The sequence below is a fragment of the Spermophilus citellus genome (genome assembly GCF_964194105.1).
Source record: "Spermophilus citellus genome assembly, chromosome: 1".
In the NCBI taxonomy this organism is placed as follows: Eukaryota; Metazoa; Chordata; class Mammalia; order Rodentia; family Sciuridae; genus Spermophilus; species Spermophilus citellus.
Genome location: NC_138182.1, coordinates 14,999,722 through 15,019,975, shown reverse-complemented (window position 1 = coordinate 15,019,975; position 20,254 = coordinate 14,999,722). Strand labels below are relative to the sequence as shown.

Sequence of the window (20,254 nt, the reverse complement as noted above, 5' to 3'; positions counted from 1 at the left end):
TAGGCGAGAGCACTACCACTTGAGCCACATCCCCAGCCCCAGACTGAATTCTTATCAGTTGTGCTGTAACCAGTATCTTTGACAAATTATGTGAGAGGTTAGGAAACCACTTAAACCACTCCTTAGCAAACTCTCAGAAGATACTGTGTCTTTGCTTAATTCAGGTTGGCATGGAGCAGTTCTGCAATCCTAAACATGACAGAGGTTGTAGGGGTAAAGAGTGGAGGGAATGAAAACCCTAAGCATGTATTCTTTTTATTCTCTTTCCTCTCTCAACTTTCTCCAAGACTCAAATAAATATATGACCACAATGACTATTCTCCTTGGCTTCTTCTATTTCCAAACAAGAGTATGTTAAGAATTAGTTCCAGATATACAAATTATTTAACACTGCCGCCTACGTTAAAATTTCATTTGTCTCAGGCCAAACTGTAAAGAAAGATAGCATGTGGAAACTGGGTTATTTATAATTAAACTAATCTGACAAAACTGAAAACCTTTAAAAGAATTTTCAATTTCATACAGCTCAATTTAAAGACACATTTTGAATATCCACTCAGAATCTGACAATCAACTGGTAGCTTAGTAAATTGAAGCTATTAAGGCCACAAATCTTGTCACAGTTCATAAAAGAAATGTAATTCCACATAACCAATTTCTATTATTAGTTCTAGAAAGTTATTTGTGCCTCAATAATAAAAAGAAAAGTGTTTATTAAGTTCATATTTACTTTTTTCATTCAAAGTGTATAATTGTAAAATTTGAATTGTAGTTTAATAAGCTTGGATTTGCAAACTAAAATGTTCATGACTGCTAAGAAAAAAATATCCCTTTTCCTATTTATTATTTCCTCCACAAAAAAAGCATCTGTTTCAAAGGTAGGATAAAGTATTTTTATTAGAATTTTATGTTGACTAAATTTACATTATAGCAACTATGAACATGATTTCATAAAACAGAAGGCTATAATTTGATGCAACAAAATACCCTAATAGTTGGTTAATATGATTTCACAGTATATAGTCACATTCTCCAAACAACAACTTGAGACGGATTCTCAAAAGATAGGCATATCCTCTATGGGGCACATTACAACACTTGGGGATGTTTAAAAAAAATGAACATATACACTCCTATTCCTTTTCTAATTTGCCTTTCTGCTGTGCCCTGCCCAGTAGAGAATCACAGCTTTAGTATGCCACTGATGGGAGTTTATCTATACTAGCAAACTCAGAAAAAGATGATGAATTATTGATTTAAAATATATAAAATGTTTTATTGCATACTTTAGCCCTATCAATCTTGATCCCCTTATTTTCTTCAGATTCATTTTTTTCTTGTAACACTGTCATCTACCACAAATCTATTTGTTTTACACCTCTTGTTACTAAAATTGAAGTTCTCTGAGAACAAAGAATGTTTCTCTTATTCACTGTTATGTGAACAGTGTCTGGCACAAAGTATTCAAATATTTATGAAACTAATGACTTAGATATGTAAATATTTACAAACCATACAAATATATAACACCTACACATTCTCTATTTACTTTATAATCATTATGTAGATTGTGCAAATACCTATATTCTACTTTGCCAATATACTCAGGAATATTTACTAAGATTTTCCCACTACTGCTGAATACCCCAAATCACTACTATTTTATATGATATTATTGCAGGACAAGTCTCCACATGGCCTTGGTGACTCAGTTCTTTCTCCTTTCTCACTTGTAGTTCTCAGAAGCACAACATCTTGAGGTAAGGAGGATGGGACATTTAAAAAAGAAACATACTTACATCTGCCACAGATGTAAGCCTGGGATAGCCCAGGTTCTGTTCAACTCCCCTAGAACAGCATGTCCTGCAATTACTTAGCCCAGTTTGTCCAGTGCCCCCACCCCCAAGTATAAAACCCAGAGCAAAGTTCCCTTTCATAGTCCCTCAGCTGCAGTGTGACATGGAACACATGTACAACAGACTCCATCCATCCTGGGCAGCTTTTCTGATCCTGAGGGGGAATGGCTAGACATGAATCCTAAACATCTATTGTTCTTTTCTGCCCATAAATGTGTGAGTAATAAAGTTATTTCACTTAACCTATGTGAATTTCTGCCTCATTAGACTCATACAAGGAAACTGACGCTGGTGCATAGTATTGACAAGGTGTTTACAGTCCTCCCCTGGGATTGGTTATAGTGCACAATAAGCCTGCTTCACAAATTATCAAAATATAGAAAACAAAATTAAGACACTGAAATGAGCTAGTCGTGTTCCATTACTAGTATTGAACATAGTACCCAACTTGTTTGTGGCATATCGCCCCAATGAACAACCCTTTCCCATGTCACACCTTCTTGTAATGTGCCTTGCCACTTTCCACCAATAAATCAAGTGTTTCTCCAATCTTTGAATCTAGCTGGCCTTGTGACTTGCCTTGACAAAAATAACGTGGCAGAAGTGTCTGAGTTCTTGGGCTAGCACTTGTGAAGCATTGCAACTTATACTCTTTGGGGATCATAAACCACCATGATGTGAAGAATGGCAGTCAAATCTATTAGAAGGTAAGATGCTATATGGAAGAGAACCAAGAAACTCCAGTCATAAGCCAGACAGGTGGATGAGGATAACCTGAACCTTGAACCCTAATCCAGTGTTGAATGACTACCACTCTGTGAGTGATACTTACAGAAAAAAAAAATGCCTAGCCTGTTAATCCATAGAAGTAATTACTGCCTTAGCCACAAGTTTGGAGAAGTTTGTTTATAAAACAAACAAACAAACAAAAAAAACCAACAATTCAGAAACACATTTCTGATAAATGTGTAAAGAGTGAAGGAAGAAGAGATGACTTATTCTTCACAAATTTCTAATTCAAAGACTATTGATGTTTTCTCATAAATACTGGTAATTTATATTTTTTAACCCTTAAATTTGGTCAAAGGATAAAAAATATATTCCATAAAAACACTAACTGAAAGAAAGAAAGTAGGAATAGATATTAATTTCAGATAAAACAGATTTTCTAACAGAATGTCAGGAACAAAGAAGTAAATAGTTATGAAGGGCTCTATTCTATATCTGGATGTACAATGTAAATATGTAAGCATTAAAAAAGAACTTTGAAATAAGACAAACTGACAGGTATGAAAGGAAAAATAGACAAATCTATATTATAGTTAGAGAATTCAACACTCTTATCTCAGTAATTAACAAAATTGAAAATCTCTAAGGAAGTAGATGATGTATGAGTCAACATGACCTAATATTTACAAAAAAAAATCCAAACAAAAATATTCATTCTTCTCATGTGCACATGGAACATATCACAAAACAAAATCATATTCTGAGCCAAACTTTTGTCAAACATAATACAAACCATGATATTAGATCATAATAAAATTAAACTACATCCTTAACAAAACCTGGAAGATTTACCAAATTTGATATTTAACACTTCTAAATAACCCATGAGTTAGAAAGTTTCAAGAGAAACTTAAATTATTCACATAAACATTAAAATATGTAAAATATATTAAAATAGGATGCAACTAAAATAGTTCTTACAGGGAAATATAAAACAATAAATACTAAGACTAGAAAAAAGATCTAAATAGTAATCTAGTTCCACTTGAAGAAACTAAATATACATGAGGAAATTAAATCCTAAGCCAACAAGAAATATTGGAATAGAAATACGTAATGATGGGGCTGGGGATATCAGTTGGTAGAGTGCTTGCCTTGCATGCAGAAGGCCCTGGTTCTAATCCCTAGCACCACAAGGAAAAAAAAGAAATATATGATGTGAAAATGAAAACAATGAAACTAAAGCTGTTTCTTGTGTAAGATCAGTAAAATCAATTAACCCCTAGCCAGAGTAAGAAAAGAGAAGACACAGATTACTAAAATTTGGGGTGGGGGAGGAGAGAGGTGACATAAATTACTAAAATCAGAAAAAAAAAGGTACTGATCCATCAGACATTAAATAAAAATATACTAATTTTCTATCCATAAATCTGACAATCTAAATGTAATGGAGAAAATCCACGGAAGTCAAACTACCAAAGAAGAAACAGCCTCAACAATTGGTATTTATTAAAGAAATTTTAGTTAAAAATATTTTTTAAAAAGTAAACTCAACTTCAGATCTAGATGGTTTTACTTCTACCTGACACTTAAAGAACAAGTAATACAAAGTTTGCACAATTTCTTCCTGAGAACAGAAGAGGTAATGCTTCCCAAATCATTCTACAAGGCCTGCAATAACCTAATACCAATATTTTAAAAAGCACATTATGAGAAAATAAAACTAGAAATCAATACCCTTTAGAAACACAAAATCCCTGAGCAAAGTACAAGCAAATTAACCCAGCAATACATAAAAAAGCATATTATATCACAACTAAATGAGATTCATCCAAAGAACATCAGGCTGTTAGAACATTTGAATGATTCAAAGTAACTTACCATGTAAACAGTGAACAAGTAAAATTATATGATTACCAGTAAATGCAGGAAAAACACATTCGATAACATTTGACATACATTATTAATTAACATACATTACTAATTTTAAAACTCAGCAAATTTAGAAGGAAATTCCCTAAACTTAATAAATGTCATAAGAAAAAAAACCCTACATCTAACATGTAAGAGTAAAAAATCACACACTTTCCCCAAAGATCATGATAAAAGCAAGGCTATTTTCTCATCACTCCTACTCAACATTGAGCCGAAAGTCCCAATAAGGACAAAACCAAACATACAGATTGGGAAAAAAAAATACTGAAAAGAAATCAAAGGATATTTGTATTATACTTTAAAATCTAAAACAGTATTCTGGAGAAAATTACTATGTAAATCCAGTAAGAAAATTATCAATAAAACTGCTTTCTTAGCAAAAATAGTATTCTAAAAACAAGCATGTACCTGAATATAATGGCGAAGAACATATAGAATTTTACCATTTTGAGCTTTTTGAGTCAATACTTTGTGAAATTCAACAAATGCTTTGGTACCTATTTCTGCATAGAGAATAATCACTGGTAAGTTCTCATTGTTGGTAGGAAATTTATGATCTCCTTTAAATAGATAAGGTCTGGGCCTAAAATGAAAACAAACACAAATTTTTAAAAGAAAGTCAATAGCATATCAGACACACAGAATTATAACTATAACTTCTGCTTATCAAATTATTCATAATATACATGATCACAGGAAAACAAATTTCCTGTGACCACTACTAAAGACTAAAAATGCTATCTCAATAAGGTTACCGTTTTAGTTTTTTTATATTTAGTTATATATGATGGTAGAAGGTATTTGGCAGAATATACATACTTAAAGTATAACTTATTCTATTAGGTTCTCACTCTTGTGGTCATACCTGATGGGGAGTTACCCTGGTTGTGTATACAAATACAAGGCTAGGAAAGTTAAAATCAATTTATTCTACTATCTTTCCTATTCCCCTCCCCTTCCCTTTGTCTAGTCTGATCTATTTCTATTATTCCCCTCTCCAACCTCCCTTGTTTTGGGATAACATCCACAAATCAGAGAGAACATTCAGCCTTTGGTTTTTTGAGATTGGCTTATTTCACTTAGCATGATATTCTCCTAGCATGATATTCTCCAGTTCCATCCATTTACTGGCAAATTCTCCTTTATGGCCAAGTAATATTCCATTGTGCACATATGCCACATTTTATTTATCCATTCATCCACTGAAGGACACCTAGGTTGTTTCCATAACTTGGCTATTGTAAGTTGAGCTGCTATAAACATGCATGTGGCTGCATCACTGTAGTATGCTGTTTTTAAGTCCTTTGGGAATAGACTGAGGAATGGGATAAATGGGTCAAACAGTGGTTCCATTCCAAGTTTTCTAAGAATCTCCATACTGCTTTCCATAGTGGTTGCACCAATTCACAGTCCCACCAACAATGTATGAGAGTACTCAATAAGGTCATCTTTAAATAACACAATGACAACACAATTTTCAATGAAATTAATTTAACTAGAATAACTTTTCATTATAGCTCACATTTCCCAACAAAAGTTTCCAAATATTTGTTAAAAAATACAAAGGCACTATTTCTACAAAGATTAACAGTACTAAGTATAAACAACTAGTAATAAAATCCTTAAGAATAATCTAAGAAACAGGAGTCCTATGATCTATGTTTGTAACCCTTATCATAAGGGCCATTTGACATCTTATTTGCTGGGGATAAATCTATTGAATTTGTTAGCATTTAATTATGACTACTACCATCAGGAATCCAGGCTGCAGGAGATAGTCAATCTGCAGTGCTGACCTGACCACACTCCTAGGGTCCCAGAAACAGCTAACTATGAGTAAGTCAGTACATCCTATTTCTGACAGAGAGGATATAGTGTAAGGCCAGTAGAGTATCCATTATAACCTGCATAAAAGTTTAAACCAACCTGCCAAACTTCACTGTTACTGAAAATATTTACCAAGACCAACAGATGGGCCCCAAAGCAATCTTCATCCTTAGTAGAAACATTCTGGGCCCACTTTGCCCAAACACAAACATTTAACCCCAAGGTGATATACATCACTTCAGTAGGAAAACTGCTATTAAACTAGATTTGAATCATCTAGGTAACTGTAGCCTCAACCACCATTATGGCATAACCCAAGGTTGCTCAAGAAGCAGAAGAAACATTAATTTGTACTGGTAAGATTAAACAAATTTGTGCTAGGCCATGTATACACATGGGTTCAGTGGAGAGGGAATATGGGCTCAGGAGCTGTCAATGACAGGAGTCAGGCACAAATAATGGATCAGAACCAGCCATGTTCACATATCACAGAGATGAGGACAAACCAGCAACAAGTGAGATCTTCAGTCGCAGTTACTAGCCGATTTGGAAAGACCACATGATGGTTTTGAGAGGCTGCTGTGCTGGATCTGGGGCTACAGATCCCTCCTGTACTTTCCAAAGTCTAAGCTATTCCCTCACCAGGTACTAGGATTGAGGTTGTCTTCAACAGCCATGAAATCAATGTCTCTCTTCCTAACACCAACGTAATTTTACCTATTTTCTAACCACTCTCTACTTGCACACATACTTTCTGGGAAGAATTAGATTCAGGTGGGACAAGGGCATTAAAACAAAAACTTACAAAGATCCATTATGTTCCCTACCTTGGCCTGTGTGAACCACTATAGGTGGATTTGGCAAGTAATCTCAACCAAGTGGCTATGTACATGATCTAGAACTATGTTTTTCCAACAAAACAATTTAGGGGTAGACTACAACAAAAGTTTGGATCCTTAATTAAGCTCTCTTTTGGGTGGGCATCCACATGAGTGCTATACCAATATACCAACCAGGCCAAACTGAGGTTGCTATTGGGGGAAGGAAAGATGCATTATGCCCAGCAATGGTCAGGGTAGCAACTTGAATTTTCAAACTAGGACTATACTATGTAACCTCCCACCTCATTCATCCTGATCATTTCATAGGAGGAAGACAAGAGATAAAAACTGAGGGTGATCAATTCAGATATCAAACTGCTCTACTAAAATATATGGAGAAGAGGTGAGCAAGGTAGAGTCAAATCTTTCATTTATATTCAAGGAAAACATTCCAGTGTCATAAAATTCAGACTTCTGAATCACGGACAACATGGAATATTCAAACAACACTTAATTATTGACCAAATGTTGGTGGTCTCAGTGATTTCAGGTACATGATTATCAGCTTGTAGATGATCTGGAAAACCACAAATGTCAGTTTACTGTTTCAAAGGCCACAGTATGTGGCCAGAATTAGTCTAGATTTAGGCGGTGAAAGTATAACCTGAAAAAGCATCGACAGTGCTGTGGTACCAATGGTAGCACCAAATCAAGTTCAAAGGTCTGACATAGTTTGCTATGAGTGGGAGGGGTCTCCTTTACCATAGGACAAATCAATCATCTCTAAACAGAAGTCACAGGTACAGAATACTGCGATAGCTTTCACAAACATATGGTTCTCTGCTGTCTAACAGTAGATTAAGGTAGCAAGAGCACTAGTCTGATTGTTGCCATCTTGCCTCTATTCAGATTTATTAGAAAATAGGCCCACATGTGTGCCTCTACAGGAGTAAACCACACTGCTAGAATGGTAATTGCAATTTATTTTTATGGTATATAACCCTAAAGAGTGATGCCTTTAATTGTCTTCCAAGTGGCAGACTAGACAACGTAGGCAACAACAGCCCAAGAGTCAGTATAAATCTAGGAAGCTTCATTAAGGGGTCAGGAAGAAGACTGGCTTGAATTCTGACCAGTGGAGTGGCCACATAAACATTTGGTTTTACATAGCTGATGCTTGGCTGAAAGACAGCTGCAGCAGTCCAAAGACATCACCAGCCTTTAACTTAGCTGAATATATCAGTAGCCTATCTCAAGTATTTGGGGAAGATACTGTAAATTGAGGGTCCCTCTGAATGAGCCACTTTACTTCAAGTAGTGGAATGGGGCATTTGGTTTGCTCCAAAGGAGTTGCTACATTTTCACTTACACCTGAGACCATGTTAGAGCCAAGCAACTGTGCTCTTAAATACACATTTGACAAAGGAGAATCTTTTAGTGTCCCTTGTCATTAAATTCTAGTTGACCTACACCCAAATTTAAAAGTCAGATAACAGAATCATGAGGCTACCAGAGGTCAGGTGTTCAGTTTCCTTAAGACTTAAAGGAAGTTAAAAAAAAAGAAAAAAGCTTTTAAGGGTGTATTTGGTGGCAGATTCAGGCAGGTGGTGACATTGTACTTGGAAACATCCTCTCTGATAGTCCAGCAGTTATTAAGCATATAACTAAAGTTGTGATTATCCATGCTCCTCTTGGGATTCTTTGTTATTTCTGAACTACCAGGAATGCTCCATGTGCTAGTCCGAGAGTCTCCCTCTAGCCTTCATGATCACTCACAAATAAGCACCTAAAATTAAAATACCAAATACGTATTAAAATGTGGGAGCTAAAACAATGTACATTGAGTAAGTTTGGGCACCTTTTCCAATAAACATGCATATGTGTCACAAAATGTGGGTCAGGAGTTATGACAGTAATCTAAAGACTCCTATCAGTTATCAGAGCAGAGGGAGAGTGGTGGGCAGTGGTGATGAAAGTATAGACCGTTTCTCTTCAGCCCCTGGGTCCCTTATCTTTTCTCTCCTAGAAAGCTATGTGTCTACTGACATCCCATCCTGCTTTCCAAAACTGAAAAGAGCTCTACGAGTCTAAGGATTGATTTTACTCAACCTGCAAACTTAAGTTAGCCTTGTAGCATTCATGGGTTTTGGCAGAAGACATAAGACTTGTGTCAAAGACAAAAGACTTCATTGCTCAGGACACAGAAAGCAGTATGAGCATGTCTGCCTCCTAAGATCCAGAGAGTGACAAAATATGGACCTAGTTGGCTATTACATACCACAAACAGTGGGTGAATGCCTCACCTGAGGAATACTGAACTTGGGGAACCACTGTTTTACAGTAAGCAGTAAAACTGCTTCCCCATTCCTAAAACAGAAATATCTCATTCTTCCAAGCTGCTTGCTACAAGGACAATTCTGAGAAATGACCCAGGTAAAGGGCCTTGCATGTTTTGTTGGTCAGGTCAAGAAAGAACATGCAAGGATTCAGAAGGTCAATGGCAGATGGCCTTTCCTAACAGCTTGATTTTTTTTTTTTAATTGACAGGATATATTAGTTTCTATCAAAAAACTAAAGTCTGGGGTGGGGATCTAGCTCAGTTGGTAGATTGCTTGCCTTGCATGCGCCAGGCCCTGGTTTGATCCCCAGCACCACAAAAAACTAAAATCTGACAAAAAAATATAAAACCAGAAATCAATGACAATAAACTTTATACATTATTAACATTTCCTTTAAAAAATTCAAGAAAAAATGCACTAATACTAACAATTTTATAGTATCTATTAATACTATAAAAGAATATATAACTCCTATATCAATCAACTCGACCAGAATAAGAATAATGTGGTTACCTAATTCTCTATAAAGCTAGAATGAATCTGATAAAAAATTAAACATGTCATAATTTAAGTAAATGTATGGCTAATCTCATTCAGTAAAACAGACACATGAGAACAAAGCAATCCTAATTAGAAAGGAATTTAAAATACCACACATTAATGAGCAATTTTCTTAGAAATGCAAAGTATAACACTTAAAAATATAACCTAATACATCAATATGTCCAGTGAGGAAAAACTTTATATTCATCTTAATAGATAAAAATACTGATAAAGTGATTATTTAGAAATTTTTAAAGATGGTATGATTAGAGACATACCATGTAATCTGATGAAAGAGATAATACAAATTTAACCAATAGATTTCACATAATTCAAATTAAACCCTGCTAGGATTTTGCAGGGGAGATACAAGGAAGAATTTGAATGTTAATACAAGAACATCAATATATGCAAAGTACTAAGAAAGTTTTGGAAAAACAAGACAGCAGAAATGAAACAAATTGCTCTATCAGATACTTTATTATAAAGCAATAAATACTAAACAAGTATGGCATTGCTATAAGAAACATAATTGGGAGCTAGGGTTGTAGCTCAGTGGTAGAGTACCTGCCTAGCGTATGTGAGGGACTGGGTTCAATCCTCAGCACCACATAAAAAATGAAGGCATTGTGTCCATCTACAAATTAAAAAAACAATTAAACAACAACAACAACAAAAATACAGAATTGGAGCTGAGCATGGTGGTGCATACCTGTAATCCCAGCTGCCCAGGGGGCTGAGGGAGAAGGATTCCAAGTTTGAGTATACTGGGGGCAATTTAGTGACATCTGTCTCAAAATTGGGGGAAGTGGAGCTGGAGATATAGTGATAGAACAAATGCTTAGCATGTGCAAGGCCCTGGATTTAATTCTCAGGGGAATAAAGGAATAAATGGAAAGAACAAATAGCTAAGAAATAAATAATATAATGAACGTAATAAATAATAATTGACTATTACCTTAGGGAAAAAATTTTATTGGATCTTTATCTTTTGGTGAAAATAAATTAGATGAATTAAAATTTTAAAAAAACAGGAAAAAGAAAACCACTGGAAAATATTAGTTTTTCACAAAACCAATTCAGAGAAATATAAATATAAAAACAATGTAAAATTCATACACAGGAAAATTTGGCTATTTAATAAAGGCCTTCTGTATATTAAAATCAATATAAATTATAGGAAAATATAAGAAAAGGTTTGTAACAAATAGGTATTAACATGAGTTACTAGATATGACTATGAGAAGCTATTTCAAAAGAAATTTTTAAAAAACACCACATACTGCTAGGTGTTACTTTGTTTAAAAAATAAATTAGTAATTTCCTTCTAATTTATCACTTTTAATTAAATACAAAAAGTAAAAAGTCTTGAATAATGCATTACAAATGCAATCTCAATTATTTTTAAAATTTTTTTTTTTTTTATTTCCAAGCCTTCAGTTTGTATACAAAGAGATATTCCAAATAAATTGTTTCACATTGACTTCAAAAAAATATTTATAAAACACACATTGTATATGTTATGATATTTTGGTATAATCTGTATTCCAAAATAAAAGGTAATCCAGACAAAATTATCTCATTTCTCAACATATATCACATTCTTAAGTATCACAATATCTTATAATATTAAAATTTCTGCTATTTCAACTCGCTACTTTATAAACTACTTCTTTCACTTTTGGCTATTATTTTACCTTGAAGTAACCTTCTTCAGCAGCTTTTTAATCTCATTAACTTTACAGGTGTGCTTCTCATGGATAACCACAAATGCATTACAACCATCTGGTGGTGACTCATCAGCAGCAATCTAAGATTTCAAAGATGATATTTAGCTTCAGTAGTTAATTACAATATGATTTAAAAAACTCACATTACTTTGATTAAAATAACCCATCAACTACTATTAAATTATTGGTCTACTTAAAGTAAAAAACAGCCATACATAAGTAGACTCTAAAATATTTTAATAAAAATCAATTTTGCTGTAGGAAATAATGTTTCAAAGTTATTAAAAAGATTATATTAAGATTTTAGGGGCTGGGGATGTGGCTCAAGCAGAAGCGCGCTCGCCTGGCATGCGTGCGGCCTGGGTTCGATCCTAAGCACCACATACAAACAAAGATGTTGTGTCCGTTGAAAACTAAAAAATAAATATTAAAATTATCTCTCTCTTTCTCTTAAAAAAATAAGATTTTATTAGAGGGCTGGAGTTGTAGCTCAGTGGTAGAGCCTAGCATATTTGAGGTACTGTGTTTGATCCTCAGTACCACATAAAAATAAAGGTATTGCGTCCATCTGCTAAAAAGAAAACTTCATTTGTAATGCGTCTTTATAATTTCCTTATTCCAAAACCATAAAATTATACATATATCAATTATAATCAACATTAATATAATCAATGATAGATTATTGAACCAAGTATTTTAAGTTTTAGATAATTTCATACTAAATATGTTTACATTATATAGCTTTATGTACACTGGTAACATGCCTCTCTGTTAAACATAGTCTGGGTATTTTTACATACCTGTTGAAACATCTGAATAGTTGGAGAGTATGCCCGTATAGAGAAAGCAAACTTTAAGAGATTGATGTGTAAATTGTCTAAAAACTGTCCAGCTTTCTTCAGGATTAAGTTGTAATAAGAATAATCTGATTCTACAAAAAGAAAAAAAAGTTAATATTTTTATATCCAACCCAATGCATTGCACATTCCTCATTGTATAGTTAACTTAATCAACGTCAGTCACATTTTAAGTTTGGATGATCTTAGAGAAAACGGGGGGGGGGGGGGGAAATCAAGCTCTCTATTCTATTAATTTTATTTTGAATCTTTCAGTGATTTCCAATGAATCAATAAAGACCGGGCTGTAAATCTTTCCATTAAAATCTATTTGAGAGATGCCATCCATTTCAGACTCATCCAGCCTAGTTACCAACTGATAGAAACTTATGTTAAAAAAGCAGAGCTTTTTATTTTATTTTATTGTTGGTTGTTCAAAACATTACATAGTTCTTAATATACCATATTTCACAGATTGATTCAAGTGGGTTATGAACTCCCATTTTTACCCCGTATACAGATTGCTGTGTCACATCAGTTACATTTCCATTGATTTACAAATTGCCTTTCTAGTGACTGATGTATTCTGCTGTCTATCCCATTCTCCACTGTCCCCTCACCCCTCCCCTCCCCTCCCCTTCTCTCTCTCCATCCCCTCTACTATAAATCGTTTCTTCCACTTATATAATTTTTCTCCTACTCCTCCTTTCCTCTTATATGTAATTGTGTATAACCCTGAGGCTCACCTTCCAATTCCATGCAATTTCCCTTAACTCTCACTTTCCCTCCCGCCTATCATCCCTGTTTAATGTTATTCTTCTTCTCCAGCTCTTCGTCTCTACCCTGTCCTTGGTTACTCCCCTTATATCAAAGAAGACAAAAAAAGAATAAATTACATATATATCTGAAATAAATGAGATTAGAGCTAAAAAAAAAAAAGAATATCCACTTCAAAATGCAAAATTGTACATGTTACCCCGTGATTAAAATACTCTGATGCCTTCTTTTTGTTCATGAAATAAAAACAAAGAACCCAGTAAAAAAAAAAAAAAAAAAAAAAAAGCAGAGCTAAGGCAGTTCACAGAAGTTCCTATGGATCATGGTTCCCTGGAACAAAGAAAGATCACAAATGGGGGTGGCTAAAACCAGATTATAAAAGCAGATAATATCTTTCTCAACAATGAGACAAAAAAAAAAAAAAAGATAGGAAAGCAGTTATGGAAGAAATAGAAAAAAAATGCTAAACTGAATTATATGTTAACATAAGAGTAAATACCAATGAAAACTGCAGGAAAAAATAGAGCAACACACAAGGGAAAAGTAAGAATAATGAAACAAAAGGAGAAGGGAAAAATATTGTGGACTAACAGACACAGTAGTTAAGCAAAGGAGATCTACATTATGTATACTTGTAGTCCCTAAAGCAAAAAATAAAGAGAATAAAACAGAATGAAATAAAAATATAATACAAGCAGTCTCCCAAATTCAACAGAATGAATCTATATACCTACAGACACAGTAGTTAAGCAAAGGAGATCTACATTATGTATACTTGTAGTCCCTAAAGCAAAAAATAAAGAGAATAAAACAGAATGAAATAAAAATATAATACAAGCAGTCTCCCAAATTCAACAGAATGAATCTATATACCTACAAATGCGCGTGCACGCACACACACACACACACACACACACACACAAATGACATGGAATGTCAGCATTGCAACATTCCCTAATAAAACTGTGGGACTCTGAAGTTTAAAATCCTATAATGTATACATAAAAGTGTATTATTCATACGTGAGCAGTTATGTATGTATGTGAAGAACCCAAGGGCCATTATCATGAGACTAAATAAGAGTAAACTTCATATACATAAGGAATAAAGAAACTGTACCATAAAGTCTAAGGGTGAATTTTAAATATACCTAACTACAGAAATAAAAGACTAGATTAAGAGGTTAATGATGACAGAAGACTAACTGTAAATGTATGTTCTCATTATGCAGAAAAATACCAGTGGCAAAAATGCAATAAAGAGGAAATTAAAATAAACTCAGTGATTCCTCATAATTAGCAGAGAAAAAGACTATCACTGAAGTCAACAAAGTAGTAGACACATACATATACTTAAGAATAACAAAGACAGAAGATATTGTGAACCAAATCACATAATGACAAAGGGAATAAAGGGTCACTAGTCATTTAATTACTGCTTACAGTAGGGGACCAACAAATTAAAGAGGCAGCAAGGGCTCAGGTCTACACAATATCATTCCTTTGGTATAAAATGCAGGAGGGAAGGGGAGATACATATTTGGTCAAACCCTGCTCATCAAGTGTTTGCTTAAATATCAATTGTTTGGAAAGATTTTCCACTAATCTCCACATGTAGCTCATGTTATACACTCTGACAGAACTTTATACCATCTTTAGATCACTACTCAAAACTATAAAATTTTACACAGGTGTTTAATTCTGTAAACAATTTATGCTATCAACTGAAAGCAGGGATCTTCTGTAGCCTTTCAACTCCATTTCCACTCCTGACACACAGAATATGTATTTAATAAATTTCTTTTATATTTCATAAGTGAATAGGGTTTCTTCATCATAGACAATATTTTCCTAGTCCAGTAATTTTAAATAGTAGACAAATAAAAATAGGTGTACTCTTTCACTCCTACTTCTTTAGCAAATTATAGGTGAACTCTGAGAACTAAGGAGTTGTAGTGAGTTTTCCCCTTTAGAATCTGGAAAAAATGCAAGATAGATTAACCTTTTAGTAAAAGCAACACATAACAGATCAGAAATGTTATTTTAAAATGATCTTAAAAGATAATAGCTAGGAGGATAAAAAATAGTGTAACTGAAGTATGGCTATATCAATCAAAAAGGCTTGGACACAGACAAGAGTCAACAGAAACAAATGTAGTGACTGACCGCAGACATTAAATTTGTCAAGGTTGTCCCTAACATAGTGATGGTTATAGAATAACAGTTTTAGAAAGTGCAATTCTGTACTTTAAATAGTAAAATCATCTCTAATGAAACAAATGCCTTGGGCTATTTTAAGGGAGTTTTTAAATAAATTCATGTTCACCAACTAACCTGATGATAATTATTTTGCCTTTTCAATATTATTTTCCTTTCTCTTCAACCTCACCTTTTACTTGATTGTTGTCTACTGGCACCTAGTACACAAAAATCATGCTCATACTTAAAAAAGCAGCAGCCTACACAGTTAACTCCTAACTCATTCCTTTCGATAAAGTATCTTGAAGGACTCAAAAGTTACCTCTACTTTCTCAATCTCAACTCACACCTTATCCTATTGTAATTTCGATTACCATACCAGTGAAATGGTTCTCAAAATCATTAATAATTTTTTAAAAGCTGGAAGTACTTAATATTCATATATTTTATCTGCTAATTAAATTTGATAATTGATCACTTTCCATTTAATATTCTCCTGGCTTTCATGGCATCACATTTAAGTATCCACCTACCTCCACAGGTACTGTCCTTTAGTCTCAAATATGTTCTTCCTCACCATCCCATCAACATTGGTGCTCTTCAGGATCCTGATTCCGGTTCCCATTTTATTCTCATTCTATGCCTCCTACCTATAACTTCAATTACCTCTTTACATTGACAACTCGCAAATTTTATCTTAGGTTCTTTTTTTTACCTAATTCTGTCTCATAGTACAGCTTACTGAATATCTCCCCTGAACATTCCAAAAGTAATTAAAATAGGACACATCCAAACTGCAGTCATCTTCCTATCCCAAACCTGGTTTTTGTGCACAAGTAACTGAAGAAGTTGTAACAATTTCTGAACCCTCTCCCCCAAATATATGATCACTTTACTTGTATAGAAACCATTAAAATCTTCAAGGACTTTGACAACTGTACTCTTAAATACTGAGCATAGAGAAGTAAAAATAAACAGGGCCTTTGAAGTCAGATAAATCTTGGCTGACATTTCTAACTCGCCACACAAAACTATAAAGGTTATCTAGTATCTTGCCTCTTGAATCTTAAGGCATCAATAATGCATATATGTTTGAAATAAGAATTCAGGTTCCCATTTATCTTAATGATCTGCCATCAAACTGTCAAGTGTTTCTTTGTTTAGGTATAAAAATATGCTGACATAGCTAAGCAATTTAAGAGCTCAAAAGTGACAAATTTTTAAGATTGGTTCTCCAATTAAAAAATAGCACTGGATAAAGTCAAAGCATGTATTGAGAACAGATCTAGGATATATGTATACTGAGGATTTTAGGTGAGAGAGAAAACTATTGTGAAAACCTGGCACATAAATCTAGTCTATTTTTACCTGATTACAACTAAATTTACTACAACAAATGCAAAAACAAAAATTTTCCACATGATCTGAAAGATTACCAAGTAGTCAATATCCCCCCGCCCCCTCACACACATTCTATTTCATTTCTAGTACTCTTATGATCCCTACCACCTGGCTAACTCTACTTATTGTTATAGTTTGGATGTCTCATGTGAGACAATGCAAGAAGGTTTAGAGGAGAAATGATTGGGTTATGACAGACTTAACCCAATCAGTAAATTAAGCTCCTGATGGAAATGAGTGGTACTGTAGGTTGTGTGTGGCTGGAAGTGGTGGGTCACTTGGGAGCGGCTTCCAAGTGCATATTTTCTATGTGGTGAGTGGGAGTCTCTTCTTTCTGCTTCCTGATCATGTGAGCATTTTCCCTCCTCCACACTCTTCCGCCATTTTGTTCAGCCTCACCTTGAGCCCTAAGGAATGGAGCGACTATGAGCTGAGACTTTTGAAACCATGATCCCAAAGTAAACTTTTCTTCCTTTAAAATTGTTCTGGTCAGATCTTCTAGTCACAGCAGTGAGAAAGCTGACTAAATCATTCAACTCAACTCCAGCATTCACCACTGGAAATGTCCTGCTTTCTCAGAAATATCAGCAAGTGCGTTTTTAAAAATGTGCTCTCATTTTATGCATACCCCTATTAAAGCTCTTATCACCTAAGAGTACACTTCACATTTTTGTTGTCTGAAGAACAAGACCATATTTACTCATCTCTGTATAACTGACACTGTCTGGCATCTTTTATGACTAAAATAAGGATTAAATAATGAAGTTTTTCAGGAAAACATTTTGAAAGGGAAAATTACTTGTTTTTAAAATATTTCAGTTTAAAATATCATTAAAGGCATGTCTTATCTATTTTAAAGATATTATTAAACCATAAAATTGTTAAGCTTCAAGTCTGCTTGAGCAAAACAGGCTTCAGCAAATGAACATTTAAAACATTTGAAACTATCTTTTATATATATATTCAGGAATAAAATTCATAAACTTTTTAGTCACAAAATGTCTTCTGTCATATTGGCTAAACATTTTACTCTCAAGGGATTCCACGTTCATGCCATCTGAGAATAATTTTTCTTTTGAATAATGAACCTTTAGCTTCTGCTGCTAAAACCCAAATTCAGTATCTTTAATCTTTTGACCTTCCCTAAGAAGCACAATAAACACTTCTTAATTCTGAGAAAGACAAGTTTGCAGATGTACTCTGATAAATGTAAAAACTACTATTTTATAATGAAAATACTGATTCTCTGATTTTTTGAGAGCAAGAATTAAAAAAATCTCTTTAGGTGTTTAAGGAAAAAATACTCCAGAAATAAAAATGCAGTATTACAGTTCAGTATAGATTTGTCCAAATTCACACAATGTACACCATCAATAGTGGAGCTTAATGTAAATTATGGACTCTGGATAATAATCATGTGCTTTAATAGGTTCATGAATTCTAACAAATGTATAATTGATGTACATTGGTGGGGGATGCTGACTATACATGTGTGAGGGTTGGAAGCATACAGGAAATCTACTTTGTGCTCACTTTTGCCAGGAACTTAAAACTGCTCTAAAAAAAATAAGGTATCAACAAATATTAGTAGATGCAAAATTAACAGTATTTCAAAGAAAGTAGATAAAAGCATAACTCCATTCTGATTTCTTCTTGAATATAATGCAATATCCAAATTTTACTGAGTTTTCTTATAAAAAGTAATAAGCTTTATATTTTTAGAAATGTACAATAGGAATAGTTCCATTAAAACACCTATCCAAATTTAATGTTCAGATTTACTAGCCCAATTAGGCACTCACACTTAATTGTTACCACTAAATAAAAACATATCCAATGGGGGCACATAAACACAAATTTCGTTAAGGCAATATTTGCACATCACCTACCTGTTTTCTTATAAATTGCTAATTCTTGTACAGTTTCCAAAAACTGCCAAAATTTTTCATTACTTTCTTCTGCCATAAATTCACTATTAAAAAAAGTAATCAGTTAATAAGTGAAAAAGAAAAATGATTTAAAAACTATAAACTACACTTTAGAACAAAAACCATTCTATGACAATTCTCTAAAAACTAATGTCAAATTACTAATTTCCATTTATTGTAACAAAATGAACTGATGATTCTTACCTGAGGAATCATTCTCAATTAGACACATAAAATCATAGGAGAAAATGATTGTATAAAAGATTACTTTTGGCTTTTCTTCAGTAGGCAACTAAAAAAATGGATAATTTATCATTCCATAAGAAATACCACTAACAATGGCAATGAAGAGAGAGAATTATATAAAGGAAAATACTAATACATACACATAGATATCACCTGTTTTTCATCAATTGTTTTTTGGAGTGCTTTTTTCTTTTTAGTTACACATGATAGTAGAATGTATTTAGACATATTATACATATATGGAGCGTAACTTCTCATTCTTGTGGGGGATACTGAGGACATCCAAGACTTTCTTGTAAGGAATAGGAAAAGGAGGTGACAAAGACCTATTAATTTATCAACATAAATATGACAAGGACAGCAATTTAAAGTAATAAGGAACTGCAAAACCACTATTGCTATTAATGATATTCAATTCAATGGCTTAAAAAAAATCTAAAAGAAACATTAAGATCAGACCTGAAAAGGCACAAAATCTTAAATAGGGAGCAACACTTAATATTCAACTGACTTGATCAAACACCTTAAATATACTCATATATAGGTTGTTTATCCTTTATGTGAAATGCTGGGACCATAAGTATTTTGAATTTTTCCAGATTTTGGAATATTTGCATATACAGAATATTATATCTTGTGGATGGGACCCAAGACTAAACACACATTTTATATACACATAACCTGAGGGCAATTTTACATCATTTTTAGTCTACCTGTATTTTTATTGCAACCTGTCCCTAGGTCAGATATGTTAACTTTCCACTTGTGAAGTCATGTCAGCATTCAAAAACTTCTGTATTGTTAAGCACCTTGGATTTCAGATTTGGGATACTTGACTTGTACTGTTCAACAACAGATAAAAGTATTATTATTCAAAGTGTTCACTTAAGTACTCACACTTGTTCTCTCAACATACCACCACTCTTAAGTACTTCTGGAATTTCTTTCTCTATGCCAGGTTTAAGCTGAAATGGTTGAGTGATCACAGCACAAGGTTGTCAAGTCATGCTCTTGGCCTCTCCAGAACACACTGAATTTTCTAATTTGAACATCCTTTACAATATGAAAGGGCTGAGAAACTTCCAGAT

At 33.7% G+C, this 20,254-nt stretch overlaps 1 protein-coding gene across 4 annotated transcripts in view; it reads right to left on the bottom strand.

The window, feature by feature from the left end:
- The window catches only part of UGGT2 (UDP-glucose glycoprotein glucosyltransferase 2), a 175,938-nt gene that overhangs the window by 152,793 nt on the left and 2,891 nt on the right, over positions 1-20,254 (bottom strand). For 3 of the 4 annotated variants that reach the window (XM_081289839.1, XM_081289841.1, XM_081289838.1), the window contains exons 2-5: positions 18,882-18,964; positions 12,581-12,711; positions 11,748-11,860; positions 4,929-5,103 (exon numbers count right to left, since the gene is read on the bottom strand). In XM_081289839.1, the coding sequence (XP_081145965.1) occupies positions 4,929-5,103; positions 11,748-11,860; positions 12,581-12,711; positions 18,882-18,964 (502 nt within the window). The remainder of the gene's footprint in view (positions 1-4,928; positions 5,104-11,747; positions 11,861-12,580; positions 12,712-18,881; positions 18,965-20,254) is intronic. The other variant, XM_081289840.1, reaches the window with a different exon arrangement.